This window comes from Populus euphratica, unplaced genomic scaffold (assembly GCF_000495115.2).
Source record: "Populus euphratica unplaced genomic scaffold, PopEup_1.0 scaffold325.1, whole genome shotgun sequence".
Classification (NCBI taxonomy): domain Eukaryota; kingdom Viridiplantae; phylum Streptophyta; class Magnoliopsida; order Malpighiales; family Salicaceae; genus Populus; species Populus euphratica.
In genome coordinates, this window is record NW_011500213.1 from 29,926 (window position 1) to 48,543 (window position 18,618).

General features: G+C 30.3%; 3 protein-coding genes across 3 annotated transcripts; 2 read left to right on the forward strand and 1 right to left on the reverse strand.

Annotated features, from left to right (window-relative positions):
- The first annotated feature begins 249 nt into the window (after positions 1–249).
- On the forward strand, positions 250–3,709 carry EMB1345 (Transducin/WD40 repeat-like superfamily protein). The gene is made up of 9 exons (XM_011007739.1): positions 250–708; positions 808–1,026; positions 1,138–1,199; positions 1,356–1,421; positions 1,567–1,638; positions 2,260–2,322; positions 2,547–2,616; positions 2,734–2,817; positions 3,320–3,709. The coding sequence occupies exons 1-9, from the start codon at positions 364–366 to the stop codon at positions 3,389–3,391; spliced, it is 1,053 nt and encodes a 350-aa protein (XP_011006041.1). The 5' UTR covers positions 250–363; the 3' UTR covers positions 3,392–3,709.
- A 1,243-nt stretch (positions 3,710–4,952) lies between these two features.
- LOC105112146 (thaumatin-like protein 1b) lies at positions 4,953–6,139 on the forward strand. The gene is made up of 2 exons (XM_011007740.1): positions 4,953–5,188; positions 5,285–6,139. The coding sequence occupies exons 1-2, from the start codon at positions 5,140–5,142 to the stop codon at positions 5,977–5,979; spliced, it is 744 nt and encodes a 247-aa protein (XP_011006042.1). The 5' UTR covers positions 4,953–5,139; the 3' UTR covers positions 5,980–6,139.
- A 3,378-nt stretch (positions 6,140–9,517) lies between these two features.
- Positions 9,518–12,220, reverse strand: LOC105112149 (SNF1-related protein kinase regulatory subunit beta-1-like). The gene is made up of 4 exons (XM_011007743.1): positions 11,715–12,220; positions 10,664–10,848; positions 10,404–10,566; positions 9,518–9,994 (listed from the first exon to the last, which is right to left on the reverse strand). The coding sequence occupies exons 1-4, from the start codon at positions 11,934–11,936 to the stop codon at positions 9,692–9,694; spliced, it is 873 nt and encodes a 290-aa protein (XP_011006045.1). The 5' UTR covers positions 11,937–12,220; the 3' UTR covers positions 9,518–9,691.
- Positions 12,221–18,618: the final 6,398 nt, after the last annotated feature.

Consider the following 18,618-nt stretch of genomic DNA (forward strand, 5'->3'; position numbering starts at 1 on the left):
AATTACTTTTTATAATTTATTTTAATTTTATAAGAAACTATTGTAATTTTCAACAAACATCATCATTTTTTAGTTAATGTTTTAATTTTTAAATTTTTATTTTTATTATTATATTATTAAATAAAAATTATTTAAAATAATTATTAAATCCCATAGAATCTTAATGGGGATTACAAATTTGGTGTGGTGAGTTATACTAGATGAATGTCGTCCTTTTTATTAAAAAAATGTAATAAAAATTACGAGGAAGAGTTAGCCGTCAAGCCGGTCATTCTTGTAATAAACTAAAATTACACAAGGTAATTAAGAGAGAGAGAGAGACCTATACAAGCTTAACATCGGGAAGCCGAATTGATTTTGACCATGGAGGGTTTGTACGATGGCAACATGGAGTTGAAGGAGATTCAAACCCTGGCAGGACACTCAGATAGGGTTTGGAGCTTGGCTTGGAATCCGGCCACCGGAACTTCTAATAATCCTCCTGTATTGGCTTCTTGTAGTGGCGATAAGACTGTTCGAATCTGGGAGCAGACTCCTTCCAATCGCCTTTGGCATTGCAAGGCAGTTCTGGAAGAAACCCACACTCGAACTGTTCGGTCTTGTGCCTGGTCTCCTTGTGGGAAATTATTGGCCACCGCCAGCTTTGATGCCACCACCGCCATTTGGGAGAACATTGGCGGTGATTTCGAATGCGTTTCTACTTTAGAGGTATTTTATTTAAAATCTCGACTTTTGGTATAAGTTCCCGCAGAATGGTGTAAAAAGATGTTAATTTTTATTTTATTTTTTATGGGTTTTGAACAATAGGGTCATGAAAATGAAGTGAAGTGTGTGAGTTGGAATGCATCAGGTTCGCTCCTGGCGACGTGTAGTAGGGATAAGACTGTTTGGATATGGGAAGTGATGCCTGGGAATGAATTTGAGTGTGTTTCAGTTTTGCAAGGACATACACAGGATGTTAAAATGGTTAAATGGCATCCAACTATGGATGTTTTGTTTTCTTGTAGCTATGATAACACTGTTAAGGTACTCTTTGTGGATAAATTTGCTTATCCCATCTTTTGTTTTCTCTTCAACGACTAAGATTGTGTGTTTCAGTTTTGCAAGAACAATGTTGAATTTTTGGTAGAATTACAGGTTTGGGCTGATGATGGTACTGGTGATTGGCATTGTGTTCAATCCTTAGGTGAATCTAACAAGTACTGCTTCTCTCTTCATTTGTAGCTGATATATATAGGTTTTACAAAGATTGAAATTTGTGTTACTTAGTTCATGTTATTTGTTGGTTTATTAGCATCTCTTGTTTTATGATATGACGAGTTTATCTAATTGGACAAGAGTTGATTTCTACTCAGTGGTCACTCTTCTACTGTCTGGGCTCTTGCTTTTAATGCTGAAGGAAACAGAATGGTTACTTGTAGGTATGTAAATCTATTTTTCTTTGTTCTTTTTCGTTTTGATGATCATTGATTGGGGTTATTTTAAAGCAAAAAGGTAATTTAGGTGAAAAAAACAGAGCTGTTCATGGAAGGGAATTGAACAGGTGTTTTTGGATTGATTTTGCAGTGATGATCTTACACTAAAAATATGGGAAGCAGATGTTGGAGGGATGCAATCAGGCAATGACCTTGTTTCTTGGTGAGAAACATGTTCTCTATGCATAATGGATCTTCTACTTTTTATTTTATTACAGCATATTGAAATGTTCCTTGTATGAATATATAATCAGTTATAGAATTTGTACATGTTAATGTTAGAATTCAGGTAAAGAAAAGTCTTTGAATCAAGTGTGGATGAAACTCATGACAGAAATATTTGAAATTCATGATGGAAATTATGGTGGTGCCAAGTAGTATGCTGCATGATAACAGCTATTAGTACCTGATGATAGATGATTGGTTACGGTGCTCTTAGGATGCATTTACCATGTGAAATGATGTGAGATTTATGCAATGTGAGAGAATTGCACCATATGATCTCCATCCCAAATTAGAGTTGCACCTTATTTTAGGATTTCTTGAATGACTTTCCATGTTCATCAACATATCCTATTTATCAGTTTTATTGAAGTTTATTTAGTTATGTTGGTTACAAAAAAGAATGGAGTAATAGATTTGGGATTAAATTCCCTGAGGGATTGATAATTCATTTTCATGCTCTGTTTGTTATGGTGAAACTATAGGCCTTTCTTTTTGGATTGTGCAGCATACATGCCCAAACACAAAGCAACACTTACTGATAACTTGGTTTGTTTTTCAGGAATCACCTTTGCACTCTCTCGGGTTATCATGATAGAACAATCTTTTCAGTTCATTGGTCAAGGTAGCAGCCCTGCAAATTAAGTTTACTAATTATCATGTCCAACTCATGGTTTTACTTGGTTTTTGGCTGCTGTTGTGCTCTTCAATTTCAAACCACCGTTACCTTCCCTGTGTTTTGTTGTTATTGGGTGCTCTTCTAGACTTTTTCTGGGCTATCCTTTGTCTTTTTGCACAGTTCTTCCCACCCTAAATTCTCAGTTCTTACACCTCTTCACCCTTGAATAGGGAAGGTATTATAGCAAGTGGAGCAGCTGATGACGCACTGCGGTTTTTCGTGGAGAGCAAAGATGGTTTGGTATTCAAGATTTATATCCTCATATTTATTATATCTACTGATTCAATTTAACATAGCAAGTGCAACGATCCTTCATGTAATGAAAAATCAAATGAGACAATTCCGTGTTTGTTACAGGTTGATGGTCCTTCATATAAACTGTTGTTAAAAAGGGAAAAGGCTCATGATATGGACATAAACTCAGTGCAATGGGGCCCTGGGGTAAGATTTGTTCTGGATATGTGAGATTAAATTTATGCATATAGCTATCTTTGTATAATGGATATGATGAGAGGAATGAGAAGCAGGGTTGTTTATAGATTCTTGGATTCTGTGGCAATCTAGCAATGCTTTCCATTCAAGTGTCTTGGTAAGCTGATTAGATACCTGACCTTATATATTACTGGAAGTGTACTACACTACTGTCCCCTGCACAGAAAAATTAATGAGAAAGAAAAACCATCGTGGCACTTGATCAGGGGCTGCTGTTGACCCTGCAGGTGGTTCCAACAAGCAACCCACTGGATCAGCGCAAGCTTCCAGCACTCCTAAAATTTGAAACCATGTCCTGATTTTTGTTCTTCTCTTGTGTGCATGTGGGTGGGGGAAAGGGCGGGGTGGCATGGTGTTGGGCTGGTTATGTATTCATGTGGGTTTAATGGTTAGTGTTGAAGTTACGACTGTATTCTAAATGTGTACTGTATATGATTATCATTTTTGCTAGGAAACCGGGCTGCTTGCTTCCACAAGTGATGATGGGACAATAAAGATATGGGAGCTGGCAACTCTGACCTGATTTTTTATACTTAGCACAGCTTGTGAGATCAAGAGATTGATGTTTATTATATATATATCCCATGTTAATCTCTTCTTATTAGGTGATCAGTGTGATAGATGGCCTTAGTTCGACTTGAAATGGCTCTCTCATGGAAGCCATTTGCTGGTTTCCATATTAAATAAAGCATTTGTGTTTGTAATCTTCTTTTGGAGTGATGTATGACTGGAATGTTCATATTGAATCCACCCGTGCTCTAGGTTTATCGAACTAGACTGTATAGTCTACCAGAACTAAATTCAATAGAAAACATCCGGACCTCCGTATTTCCCATATTTCTATTTTGTGTTCTCTTGATTTTCCTTCTGCTTACAAGGCTTGCTGTTTGTATATTAATGGCTAATTGATTCTCTCTCTCTCACTGCTTGAATTGTAATGACGAGATGTTCAGTGATTGCCTTTTTCTGCTTTATATCTGTCCATAAAAAATCTTGAATTGCTTCAAAATGAAGTCGGCTATAGCATTCAGACTAATGTCCAAAAAAAAAAAATAACTTGAGGATAGAATAAATCAAATTGACAATTGATAATGAGACTAGCATCTCTAGCTGGAAACATGTATTCATGCATAACAAAATTAATAATCTGAAAGCAATTAGTGGTGCAATCAACAAGATGCAGACAAGTTGTGCCTAAAGTCCAAGCATGCTCCAGTTTGTTTAACACTTTAGTCATAAATCTAGGGGCTTCAAGAACATGACGTCCAATCTCGTACTTGTGTTCATACTTGTGTTCACAACGTGATTTATGATTTTAGATTACACGTTAGCGTTAAAAATAAATATAAATTTTAAAAATATTTTTTTAAAAAAAATATTATCATAATTTCAAATACTACTATACCAAAAACACAGCAACTAGCAGTCAAAATTCAACTGCAAATCTTTTTCCCTTTTTACCCCCCAAGAGCAAGTTAGAACTAGTCTTGAATGTTTGCAGCATGTTGCTAATATAATTTATAAGTAAAGAGATATTTTTCTACCTTGAAAGATTTACAGTTAGTCAAAACCCTTTACAAAAGCATGATTTTGCCCACTATATATGTGAAACATCTTCTTTTTCCGAGGTATCTTGCAGCATTTTCCAAAAACATTTTCAAAAATATTCTTGTAAATTGAGCAAAGGGTTTATCATTTTATTCACGATTCCATTTTTTTAATATTTACGGAAAAGGGATATTTTTGTAGCTTTTTTACTATTCTAACTAATTTTTTTGTGACTTGAGATTTGATTATTCACCACTGCTATTAAACTCGGTTCGGTCTATCAGTTCATCAAGTTTTCTTACATCAAAGCATTTTGCAAGTATGAACAAAAAAGAGAGAGAGAAAAAATAGTGGGAAATGTTCCATACAGATAATAACCCATCACAAGGACATTTCCACGTCCTAAGCTCTTCCTATCCTAACAATACAGTACAGATAACCAATTTGTCATCAAAACCTTGTGATTTTAACATTTTTATTTTTCTTATGAAATGAAGATCTGAGATTGACGTGCATGATTTATTCATGTTGAGACAAGAAGCCTAAATCTTGTGAATAAACAGCCCCCTCTTTCTCATGACTCCACAGGTCTAATGCTAAAGAATCCAAATATCCTCCACAGCTCCCTGTAATCAATTATATAAGCGTATCCCTGCTTGCTTGCCCTTCAATTGCTTACAAACAGAAAATCTTCAGCCTGAGTACCTCGTCTCAGATTCAGCAATGGCCAATCAAATTCCCTTGGCACTTACCTTCACCTTACTCCTCGTCTGTAAGTACCTCGTCTCCGAGTTTTGGTTGCATGTAAGATGTCAACACACTCATTATATAAACCTATTCTAACATGAATGAAAAAAATCTTGTGCAGGTTTCAAACATGCAGGAGCTCTATCGGTCACCTTTTCCTTTAAGAACAACTGCCCATTCACTGTTTGGCCAGCAAGCCTAAGTAATGCTGACAGTCCACAGCTGTCTTCGACAGGCTTTGCACTGACAACAGGTGCTTCATCTTCCCTGAGTACCCCTGCGCCATGGTCTGGTCGGTTCTGGGGTCGAACGCGATGCAATACAGATTCCTCAGGCAAGTTTACTTGTGCAACCGGTGATTGTGCCTCTGGTAGAATAGAATGCCATGGTGCTGGTGGTTTACCACCGGCATCCTTGGCAGAGTTCACTCTAAGAGCTAATGACGGACACGACTACTATGATATCAGCCTGGTGGATGGTTTTAACATCCCCCTTTCAGTAATTCCACAAGGAGGTTCTAGTGAGTGCCGTTCCACGAGCTGTGCAGCTAATGTGAACGCTGTTTGTGATTCTAAATTAGCTGTTAAAGGGTCTGATGGGACTGTGATTGCCTGCAAGAGTGCATGTTTGGCATTCAACCAGCCACGGTTCTGCTGCACTGGTGAGTTCAGCACACCAGACAAGTGCCTTGCTACCAAGTACTCAAGCACTTTCAAGCAACAGTGCCCTGAGGCTTATAGCTATGCTTATGATGATAAAAGTAGCCTACTTACTTGTCCTAGTGGATCTAACTATGTGATCAACTTCTGTCCATGATGAAATAACTATTCATCTCCTTCGAAAATCAGGAGCAGCACAGCTTTAATTTGTTCAAGGACAGAATAACCTTGGATAATAGAGGATGTCAGGATCAAACATGAGATTCTGACACTCAGGATGTGTTCATATTGAAAATAAAAGGAGATTATTATCAGTAGGTTGTTGCAAGCGTACAAACAAAGCACCAAAAAAAATCCAAACGCAAATGCATTCAAGAACAAAACACAGAAGCACAAGAATGATTTGTTCTTTTCAAATTCAATTGGCCTGCTCAGTAGTAATTTACAGGACAAACAAGATCAGTACTTTGCAGAACCATGCAGATCTTAGCCGAATTGATTGCCAGAACGCATTCCTACTATTGTTTGATATCCTGAATCTGCAGTTATTTTCGTGATTATGGCATTTCACTGCAAGAAGCAGGTATGCTGGGTTTCCTTAATGCAGTTTCTCAGGACCCTGAGATACCATCTTGTGAAAAGCGAAACCATAACAATTTGAGACGATATGAATTTTTGGCTTAAAAGCATCGTAGTAGGTTGAACTGGCAACAATCTAAGCTCGGTCACTAACTTCTGCGGAGCTGGGAGGGCAATTTATTACCGGACGCTCGGACAAATTTCAATCTGGAGAAATGAGCACCTCCCCCATTTCCTCAACTATAAATGAGTTAGATTTGAAAGACGTGCTCTTTTGGCTAGAAGTGAACCCATTGAACTCCTGCAAGGTACTCTTAGCGTTGCTGAACGGGAACAGCACATCATTTGCAATCATCATCAACCAAGTAGCCGAACTTGCACAACAGACCAATAATGTCATCAACTAGGTAGCAGAACTTGCACAACAGACGGATAATGTTTAACCGCTATATTTATTTGCTGAAAAATAATGTTTTTCAAAAAAAAAAAAATCTAAAACAGTAAGTTATTTTTTAATATTTGATAATATAATAAAAAATAAATTAAAAAAAATTCAGTATTTAGTTATATTATAGAAAATAAGTTTAAAAATAACTTATTAATATTTTTTAAAAAATTTATTAAAATAATAAGAAACAAATATTACAAATTAAAAATTTGAATGAGAATAAAATTAAAAAAATAATTTTATAAATTATCTCAAATAAAATAAATAAAAAAAAATAAAAATAATTAAAATAATAATAATTATCATTTCATAAATTATTTTAAATAAAATAAATAATAATCAAAAAAATAAAAACCAAATTTAATATATAAAAAAAATAATAAATATAAAAATAAAAACCAAATTTACTATAAAAATTAAATTATAAGAGATAAAATTATATATCTATATATATATATTCAAAAAAATATAATAAAAAATTTAAAAATCAAATTTAATATAATCAGCAAATAATATAACATTACTAAATTTTTCTTAATTTTCAAAAAGTATTTTTCATCCAAAATAAAAGAAAACAATTTCTCTAGAAATCAAGTTAAATTTTTTTAACTATAAAATATTTTTCATTAACTAAAAATATTTTTCATTAAATAACCTTTTTAATAATAAATAAACATAAAAAATTAAAAAATAATTTCTAGAATATAACTTTTTAGGAACAAACACACCACAAAAACAAGTAGTTCATATCTTTATCAAGGAATGAAATTGGCAAAAAACAATATTCAAAACAAAACATATATAATAATCAAAAATTTAAAAATTAAATTTAATATAATCAACAAATAATATAAATTTTCTAAATTTTTCATAACTTATGTTTTCTATCCAAAATAAAAAGAAAATACTTTTATACAAATCAAGCTATTTTTTTTTTATTAAAAAATATTTTTTATTGATCAAAAAATATTTTTTATTAACCAATTTTTATAATAGTAATCATACTCTAAAAAAATTTAAAAATAATTTTTTAAAAATCACTTCTTATAAACAAAAAGCCTGAAAACAAGGTAATTCATATCTTTACCGAGCCAATATACCAAGCCAATATCGTCAGCTAGAATAGTCAGTAGCCAGAGGGTAAGAGCTAGTTTTTTATCTTCGCCTAAAAGTAGCTTAGGTTGAATTTCAAGTTTGAACCTTAGAACTACTCTCCCCTAGAGGACTCCATCCAATAGTTCAAACAAAAGAATCTGATGACCAATTTATGTTTTACTCATTTTCAAACTATGTGTGGACCTTCTGTTCTTTTGGCTAGAAGTGAACCCATTGAGCTGCTGTAAGGTACTCTTAGCGTTGCTGAACGGGCACAGCACGTCATTTGCAATCATCATCAACCAAGTAGCAGAACTTGCACAACAGACCGATAATGTCATCAACTAGGCAGCAGAACTTGCACAACAGACAGATAATGTTTAACGCTATATTTACTTGCTGAAAAATAGTATTTTCAAAAAAAAGAATCTAAAACAATAAATTATTTTTTAATATTTGATAATATAATAAAAAATAAATTAAAAAAAATTCAATATTTGGTTATATTATAGAAAATGAATTTAAAAATAACTTATTAATATTTTTTTTCAAATTTATTAAAACAACAAAGAAGAAATCTTACAAATTAAAAAGTTAAATAAAAATAAAATTAAAAAAAATAATTTCATAAATTATCTCAAATAAAATAAATAAAAAATAAAAAATAAAAAATAAATTTAAAATAATAATAATTATCATTTCATAAATTATTTTAAATAAAATAAATAATAATTAAAAAAATAAAAACCAAATTTACTATAAAAATTTAATTATAAAGGATAAAATTATATATATATATAATATATATATTCAAAACAAAATAAAATAAAAAATTTGATAATCAAATTTAATATAATTAACAAATAATATGAAATATTAAATTTTTCATAAAAAGTATTTTTTATCTAAAATAAAAAAATATTTTTAAAAAAAAACCAAGTTCAATATTTTTAATTAAAAAATATTTTTATTGACTAAAAAATATTTTTTATTAAATAACTTTTTTAATAGTAAATAAATATAAAAAAATTAAAAAAAACAATTTCCAGAATATAACTTTTTAAAAACAAACACACAGTCCAAAAACAAGTAGTTCATATCTTTATCAAGGAATAAAATTAACAAAAAAAAATATTTAAAATAAAATATAAATTTAAAAACTAAATTTAATATAATCATTTTTATAAATTTTTTACAACTTGAATTTTCTATCCAAAAAAAACTTTTCTGCAAATTTAACTGAAAAATATTTTTTATTATTCAAAAAAAATTATTAATTAATTTTTATAATGATAAACAAACTCTAAAAAATTTAAAAAATAATTTTTTAAAAATCACTTAAAAAAAAAAAAAAAGAGCCTGAAAACAAGGTAATTCATATCTTTACCAAGCCAATTTCGTCAGCTGGAACCAGAGGGTAAGAGCTAGTTTTTTATCTTCGCCTAAAAGTAGCTTAGGTTGAATTTCAAGTTTGAACCTTAGAACTACTCTCCCCTAAAGGACTACATCCAATAGTTCAAACAAAAGAATCTGATGACCACAATTTATGTTACTCATTTTCAAACTATGTGTGGACCTTCCTGATAATAATATTGAAGCAGGCGCGCTTCAAAAGAATGAAAGTTAACTACAAGAAACAAAACAGGCAGAAGTAGAGAAAATCTATAAACAGAGAAATCTCAGAACAAACCATATTACAAAAGCGATCATCTTTCCTTCAGAGTCATGAATGGAAAGTGGGAGGGTGCTACCTTCTGAGTGGCTTATAAAGACAAACAGTTACATACTTGGATTGGAATCTATGGGTTAGTCCAAGAGCAACTAGAGACTGAGATGCCCATCCCTTCTCAATGTAAAGGTGGTTCAGCACAACATGTTGAGGCTTGGAAGAAGAAGCTTCATCGAGGACTGTTAGATTTAGCTGCGGTGGAACTGCTAAAGGATCCTTCGCAAAATCATCCTCAGCTGGAAATGCTTGACTGTAAGTGGAGTCTGGAGATGGTGGGGCCTCAAACTCAACTGAACTATCAATATTTTCTGGCACAAAATCCTGCAAGAAATAGCAAGAGGAACTTACAAATCTAATCATTAACAAATACATGTATTATTTTTGCAATTTTTCCAGACACTAAAAAATGGTTCTTTGGACCAAGAAGTCTTGTATTTCTTCCTCATACATGAATATTAGTAGGGAAAATATTTATCTAGCAAGATCTTGGTTATATATGCATATAGAGGAAGCAGAATTCGTGTTGCTAGCTCCCATATGACAAATAAAAAGCATGTTTCACATCACTGGTTTGCATGAAATCCCAGTTTTTCAAGTGCATCCTGAACATATCCCTTGAAAACCCTTGATTCTGGGCTTATTTAGTTTCCAAAACCATTGGCAGTAATGACTTTTAAACAATCAAATGCCTCTGGATTTGTAAGACCAAGAGCCATGTCAGGATACTTACATGAACATCAAGAAGATTACAAACACGGCCCATTTCATCAGTTACAGAAGGAAGATCTGGAATATATCTCCACTCTTCATCCACAATGAACTTATAGTGGTATATACCTGATGGAAGGACCAAAAGAATAGAATGATCCTTCCCAGATCTTTGTAACTTTTTCCTGCAACAGAACAATAAACGATATCATATAAGTTTCCTCCGAAGCAACAACTGCTCCTTTCGGATCTTTCATGTTTAAGATGGTAGCTAAACCTTACCTTGAAGAAAAGTTGTCCCATGATCCTTCGACTGCCACATCGTTTCCACCATGGCTCCATGTGATAACTGTAGGGATTCCTCGCTCAGGGGATTGGTCTTCATCAACAACTTCATGGGAATCATTCTGCCAAACTTGATCAAAAACAGGAGGGGCATCAGGCCTTCGCAAGGGGGCAACAGGAGCCTGCAAACATGCACAATACAGAAGCAGTTTCATCAGCTAAAGTTCTATCACATTCAGAGATAAATCCACTGTTCAGTCCATAGAGCAAGTTTAACCTTTACATTCCCCCAACAAATACGAAAATAAAAATCAGCAATAAAAGTAAAATGCAACTATCCACAACAATATCCACCAGAGAAATCACACCTTTTCTCACACATAAAACAGCAATTAAGCTGCTGAAATCAAACCATCCCAACTCTAACCCACAATATGTCAGCATCACACACGGGTTGCAAATGCCTTATAAGCAAACATAACGAGGCAAGTACTATAGACTAGTGGATCAACCACATACATGTTAAGAGCCCCATTGTCATTACTGATTCTCAAAAAGTTAACAAGGACATCTAAGGAACAGAAAGAAACCAAACTCTCAAATTATATAACATTCTTAAGAACTACAGTCATGATTGAATCTTCAATTCAGCCCCCTTGGCATCGCAATAACTTTCTTTCTTAGTTATTTGATCACAATATTATTTCTTGCACAAAAGTTTTCAATTATTGACAAATACATCCACAAAAACCATGCAGTTTAAAAGACATGTATCAGATTTAAATAAAACCCACTACATAAAATAATTAAACCACGTAAATGGAGATCTTAATTATTAAAAACAAATCAAAACAAACTGAGAAAATAAAAGAAAACCCATTTCTCAAAATGCTTAAAATCCAACCATGAAGGCAATTAGTCACCACTAATCTTCCTCTTCCTTCCTTTTCACAGATCTTTGGAACCTATCTTTCATCCAATAAAAGACACAACCTTTGAATTAAGAATCCAAAATTTTACAATCAAATCATCACAATTACCATTATACCTGAGGAGGGAACAAGAAAGGAGACGTGGATCGAGCAGGGGCATGATCTAGAGGACTATTATTATTTTGAGTATGAACATCATTACTATCCAATATTGAAACCGACTGGCTTGTAGTCGACGCCCCTCTTCCGATCACAGACGACGGCGACGGCAACTCACCGTTTTCTAACCCTTCTCCATCGTCTCTTTCTCCTTCCTCCCTACCGTTTGCATTCCCCATTAATATAACCCTCTACCCTTTAGCCCACGTACGGTACAGAACTAGCGTTAGCCCAAAATCAACAAAAGAAAGGTAGTTCTCGTCCGAAGATGGTGAAAATATTACAATACAACATCGTATTTAATAATTTTTTTTTTCTTTTTTTGGTAATGAATATGATAAAAATAAGAAGAGGCGTGTAAAGAGTGGAGGAGGAGTTGTGGAGGAGATCGGTGGTGCTGGAAGTCTAGTGATATGGTTAATGGGATAGTTTGGATGTGTTGCAGAGGAGAGAGAGCGGATATATGGATAACGATTGAAGGAAGAGAGTTATAGGGTAAGGTCGATCTTAGTTGTAGTTCTTGAGACAATAGGAGGATAATATGGGCCCACTACGCATCCGATGTGGAATACATAAGTGTTTGGTAGTTTGTTTTATCTGTTTTTTGAAATATTTTTTATTTATAAATATATTAAAATAATATTTTTTATTTAAAAAAATTATTTTTAAATATTATTTTATAAAATGATCTAAAAATATAAAAAATAATTTTGAATAAAAAAATACTTTTAACATATTTCTGAATTAAATTTGAGATTAATAATGAGATTTCTTTATGTTTTACACTTTAAATTCTTAATTTTTAATATTCCTGAATTTTAACAAATTATTTTTAATCTGATCATAAAATTATAGAATAAAAAAAAGTGTTATAGATAGTTTCAGTTTAAAATATATAGAAATTAATTTAAGATAAAGTAACAAATATAACATGTTAAAAGACAATTTAAATATTAGATAACAAAACTAATTTGATTTAAAAAATATTAAAATAATTATTTTTTAATATTACAACATCAATATATTAAAATATTACAGGCTTCACGACTTACTTTATTAAATTTTTCATTCAAATGATAGGTTCTATTGGATTTAAAAATTCTATTTTTATAAATTAATTTTTATTTAATTATATGATAATAAAAATAAATATTTATAAAATTAAGTATAAATTAAATATTAGGATATTTATTTAAAATTATAATAATTTTATATAAAACAAATCAAAATAATTTATAAAAAATAAAATAAATGTTTAATGATAAAAAATATTTTAAAAAAAAACCTTAATTTCATTCCGAATAAATAATGAAAGGGTGAGCTGGCATTCATATATTCTTTTAGATGTACTTGGTAATTATGAGAAATAAAATTCTATGAAGTATAACTTTTATATAAGAATTGTTTTTTTTTTAATTTTTAGATATTCACAATCACGATCAAATGTTGGGCTTTAAAAATATTATAAAAACAGGTTTTATATTTATTATGGAAGAGGAGTGATTAATATCAAAAGGAAGTAAAGAGAAAGAGAGAAGCAAAGAGTGCACTCTTGAGAAAATCAACATGACAATATAACACATTAGACATACAAAAGGAAGAAGGAGAATTTTTTTATCTTGATTAAATAAATAAATTGTTATTTTTATCTAAATCTTAATATTTAAAAATTTATTAAATTTTAACTAATTCAGTCAAGCCAGAACGATTTATTAAAAGATAAAGCTCTTCAACAATATAATACATTACACATACAAGGAAAAAAAAGAATTTTTTTAGCTTGATAAAATATAGAAGTTGACTTTTTTATCTAAATTTTAATATTTAAAAATTTATTAACTTCTAACTAATTTGGTTAAGCTGGAAGACTCATTAAAAAATAAAGCTATAGTGTACTTCATTATAAGGAGTCAAGATTTTTCAATAAATAAATTGTTTAATCTTTCATGACAATATCACTAATTTCACTAGAGAAATAATATTCAAAGTTAATAATTATTTTTTACCTTTTAACTACATAAAACAAATAAGTCGTTTAATCCTTCATTTTCATTGTATATAATAAAGGAAGACAAGACACTTTAGGCTTTCCTCAACTTTGATTCCAATGTTTTTTCTTTCTTTCTTCATGAGAAGTAAACTTACATTTAGTACAAAACCTTTTCCATACATTCACTCGTTTAATTAAACTTACGTTTATTGTAATCTGTTTATTGTAATCTTCACATACAAAATTAATATTCAAATTACCCTTTTAAAAACCCTTCACATACATTCATTAATTTAATTTAACTACGAAATTAATCACCCAAACACAAATGATAAATACTCCAAATTAATCCTACATGGAAAAAAATTAATTTTCCATTCATTTCCATTGTAATAGAAGATATAAAATTAGTATTCCAAATCTAGTCATTATTTTTCTAATTAAGAACCTTCCGCATACATTGCTCATTTAAGTTAATTAAAAATCTAATCATAACAAACAAATAAAAAATACTCCTTGCAAAAGATAAACCACTTTTAGCAAAGATGGTAATCAAATTTTTAAAAAAATTAATAATTTTATTTAAATATTAAATATTAAAAAGTGATTTTCTCTAATTAGAGTGTCTCAGTAATATTTTTTTTTATTCAATCACAAATAATAAATTATTTGTTTATTAAATATATTTTTTATCTTGAATTTTATATATAACTGCGTTTCAAATCTTGATTTTATAAAAATTAAAATAATATATTTTTTATTTATTTTACTTATAAAAATTTATATCACAATAATTTTAACTGAGAATATAATTTTTTAAACTATAATTAAAAATATTTTTTTAAAACCTGAATTTTTTTAAAATAGAACCACAAATCCTCCTCAAAAAAACACAAAATAAAAAATGATCAAGAAAAGGAGAAAGAATGGACAAGTGGAAGAGATTTCACGACAGCTAGCCTAAGAGATGTCTTATGTTAAACAAACCTCCATGCAAGATATGATTCCATCGATGATGTTGCGTTGGGCCCACGCTTTATTCATTTGGACCCACTGTTGTTCATCTGATGCGGTACCGGTTAGAAACCTAACCATGATTGGTTAACGTCAAACAATTCGCAACAATTTTATTTTTTAAACATAATTCTAAATTTGGTATTGAGACTTTAATTAAACTTCTATTTGAGTACCCTCATTTTTAATTTTTTTTCAATATGATCCTATGATACCCCCATTAATTAAGTAATTTTCCATAGCAGCGATGCTTTTGGGGCTAAATTAAAATGTTTGTATTAATTAAGGGCTACAATCACATAATTGTGAACTTTATATACGAACAAAATAAATTTTAACCACTGATTGATGTGGATCTGACGTGGCGAAAGAAAAACCACGTGCCTGATTGAGGGGGGGGCCACTGTAAAGCTTCCGTTTCCTGTCCACGCCACTTGACGTTAACATCACGTGACGTGGGTCGTATTTTGGATAAGATTTGATTACCATGTGGCAGCGGTGATCTTACTGTCACTTTAATATTAAAAAATAAAAGTAAAAGTTTTTGATAATTCCAACGATGAAACGCCACCTAAGCCAGACCATCAGTAATTATCCTTACGTTTACTCCATGAAAAGTGATTTTTTAGACTTCACTTTTTATGTTTTTTTTTTTAATATTTATTTATCATTAGTGAAGTTAATTAATTGAAATACTAAAAAAAAATATCTTGATTTTTTAGAAAATATTTATAATATTGTTTTCTGAATTCATAAAAAAATTATATCTTATTATTTGTTAATTATATCAATTTTAATTTTAATTTTTAATTGCTATATATTTTGTTTTAAATATTTTTTATATGTATTTTTTTCAATTTTTCTGATTTTTATATCAAATTTTCCCTTATCATTTCTTTAAATTTATTTATTTATCTGATTTTTTTTTTATTATTATTTATTTTATTAAAAATAATTTATAAAATTTTATTTTTTTAATTTTTTTTATCTATCAGATCTAATTTCCATTATTTTTTATATTTTTTTATTTAGAATAATTTATTAATTTGAGATTATTTTTGTTAATTTCATCATCCTTTAACTTTTTTATCTGTCAGTTTTCATCAATATTCTTTGAATAACTTGAAAAAAATAAAGCATTAATAAATTATTTTTCAACTTATTTTTCTTGGCATGACTAAATATTAAAAATATTTTTTAATTTATTTTTCATGATACTATTAAATATCAGAAAATAACTTATTTTTTAGGAATCTATTTTTTATATATATCATTTTCTAAAAAAAATATTTTATTTCAAACAAAAAGGGTTTTGGGATTTGCTATAGTAACTATTAACAAGACAAGTTTTGATAATTAAATTTTTATAATTAATGAGCAAGGTTGGTTCGTTGTTATTAAACTTGACATGACAAGTCAATTTAATCTTAAATTTTTAATTTCTATATATTTTGTTTTAAATATTTTTTATATGTATTTTTTTTAATTTTTTCTGATTTTTATATCAAATTTTCCCTTATCATTTCTTTAAATTTTTTTATTTATCTGATTTGTTTTTTATTATTATTTATTTTATTAAAAATAATTTATAAAATTTTATTTTTTTAATTTTTTTATCTATCAGATCTAATTTCCATTATAAATTATGAAAAAAAAAAAACTCATTTCTCAAAACGCTTAAACAACTTGCGTTTCATTATTTTTACTAATCTTCCTCTTCCTTCCTTTTCACATATCTTAATTGAACCTATCTTTAATCCAATAAAAGACACAATCTTTGAATTAAGAATCCAAAATCTTACAATCAAATCATCACAATTACCATTATATCCTAGGATAAAATCAGAAAGGAGATGTGGATCAAGCAGGGGCACGATCTGGAGAGCTATTATTATTTTGAGTATGAACATCATTACTATCTAATATTGAAACCAACTGGCTTATAGTCGACACCCCTCTTCCAATCACAGATAACAGCGGTGACGATGACAGCGGTTCATCGTTTTCTAACCCTTCTTCATTATCTCTTTTTCCTTTCTCCCAACCATAGGGATAGTGCAAGGATTTCACTGTAGCTCTAGATATAGATTATTATAGATTGTGACAATGAAATTACATGAGTATATTGTGTAAGTAGGAGGATCATGAGGGTATTTTAGTATTTTTCACATTGTATTTTTTAATCATATAGTTACTGGCGCGTGTTCCACATCTTCCAACAAGTGGGAGGTGAATGAGATACTTTCTAGTAGTCAAATCTAATCATCCATCGTATAACTAAATGTACAGTTATGTTGTATTCCATATAGTGCAACGCATGTAGATATACCATGGTTGAATTGCTACTAGTGATCGATTATTTGCATTTTTTTCTTGTTTTTCTCCTTCCTAAAAACTAAAGTGCATAATTGTCTTCTATGTAGATATACCATGGTTGAATTGCTACAAGTGATCGATTATTTGTATTTTTTTTTTCTCCTACCTAAAAACTAAAGTGCATAATTGTCTTCTCTTTATTTATTGTTTACTTAGGTCTGACTACATTGCTAGTTTTTATTCGTTTACCCTTTAGTAACTTAGATTTAAGCCTTCGGTTAGAGTTATTTGAATCTTTTCATCTGCTTAGTAGTTATTAGAAAATTATTTGGGGTTGTATGTATTTTTTTTTTAATTTTTAACACAATTAAAATACTCTTTTATCCCTAAAGTTAAGATATATTAGAGTTATGCATCAAGGACTTTCTTGACTTTCACAATATTAACAGTAAAAATATTTATCCACCCCCCCTAACCCTATCAAGATCAAAGAAGAATAAGCTACCAGAATCAAAGAAGGATAAGCTACCAGAGGAGAATATTTCATATTTTTTTAATTTTCATGTATAATAAAATAATATTTTAAAATTAAAAAAAATAAAAAATAGCTTGTATATACATGCTATATTCAAGATACTTGAATATAATATTTATGTAGATCCAAATGTTTTATTATAAATATTTATAACGATACTTAAACAATAATGAAATGAATGCAATTGAACATTAATTGAGGTGGAGTTATATTATAAATTGAGTTATATTATAAATTGACAGAGCGCACAAAACCTAATAAATAAAAAATAAATATCTAATCGAATGAGCAATAAATAAAATATAAATATACTTAAAACTCAACCAGCGAATAACCATTACCATACATGGATTCACTTTTACTGAGATAAAAGAATATCAACCACGTGAACCAATCCTCTTGTCTTGTAGCTACGGCTACTTTAGAAGAGACATGCAGGTTAGAAATAAGTCGAAATCTGGCACTAAAAAAAGTTCAAGATGACAAGGACATGTTTAGATGATGTTGAGCTTATCCCCAGCAAATTCTTATCTTCTTCTTCCTTTTCTAGCTTTTCCTGTCTTCTGAAGTAATTGTTTGTCTCTTCTTACTTTTTATCCATTTATTGGCATGAGGGTGTTCATACGTTTTCCCACATTGATGAATTCCGATAGGGCTATCAATCGCTGAATGGATTGCGATCCGTCACTCTGTTAGGTGAAGAAATGAGGAGTGCTATGAATACGAATGTTCTTAGCATTCTCATCAAACCTTGCTCGTTCTTCGAGGTCGATTCGGTGACTTGTTGACTCGTAGCTCGGCTGTGGTCAGATTTGCTTTTGACTTGTTTAGAAAATTTAGATCCAGGTTGATTCAATGATCTACGACCAATCTAACCTACCATTCGAGCCTTAGTCTGAGTACGGTATTATGATTCCTGAAGCATTCTACATTCATCAGGTGAAAGTGTCGGCCACAAGCAGTTCGAGCGCCTTGTTCATTGCTGGTGCCATATCTAGGGTTTATT

Excerpts from the sequence above, each read along its gene's own strand:
- EMB1345 (XM_011007739.1), top strand. The coding sequence starts at position 364 with ATGGAGGGTTTGTACGATGGCAACATGGAGTTGAAGGAGATTCAAACC. Across the intron at positions 1,027-1,137 it reads GCTATGATAACACTGTTAAG|GTTTGGGCTGATGATGGTAC; the intron begins GTACTCTTTGTG and ends GTAGAATTACAG. Across the intron at positions 1,200-1,355 it reads TCCTTAGGTGAATCTAACAA|TGGTCACTCTTCTACTGTCT; the intron begins GTACTGCTTCTC and ends ATTTCTACTCAG.
- LOC105112146 (XM_011007740.1), top strand. The coding sequence starts at position 5,140 with ATGGCCAATCAAATTCCCTTGGCACTTACCTTCACCTTACTCCTCGTC. Across the intron at positions 5,189-5,284 it reads CTTCACCTTACTCCTCGTCT|GTTTCAAACATGCAGGAGCT; the intron begins GTAAGTACCTCG and ends AATCTTGTGCAG.
- LOC105112149 (XM_011007743.1), bottom strand. The coding sequence starts at position 11,936 with ATGGGGAATGCAAACGGTAGGGAGGAAGGAGAAAGAGACGATGGAGAA. Across the intron at positions 10,849-11,714 it reads CTTTCTTGTTCCCTCCTCAG|GCTCCTGTTGCCCCCTTGCG; the intron begins GTATAATGGTAA and ends GCATGTTTGCAG. Across the intron at positions 9,995-10,403 it reads GTAATCTTCTTGATGTTCAT|GATTTTGTGCCAGAAAATAT; the intron begins GTAAGTATCCTG and ends TATTTCTTGCAG.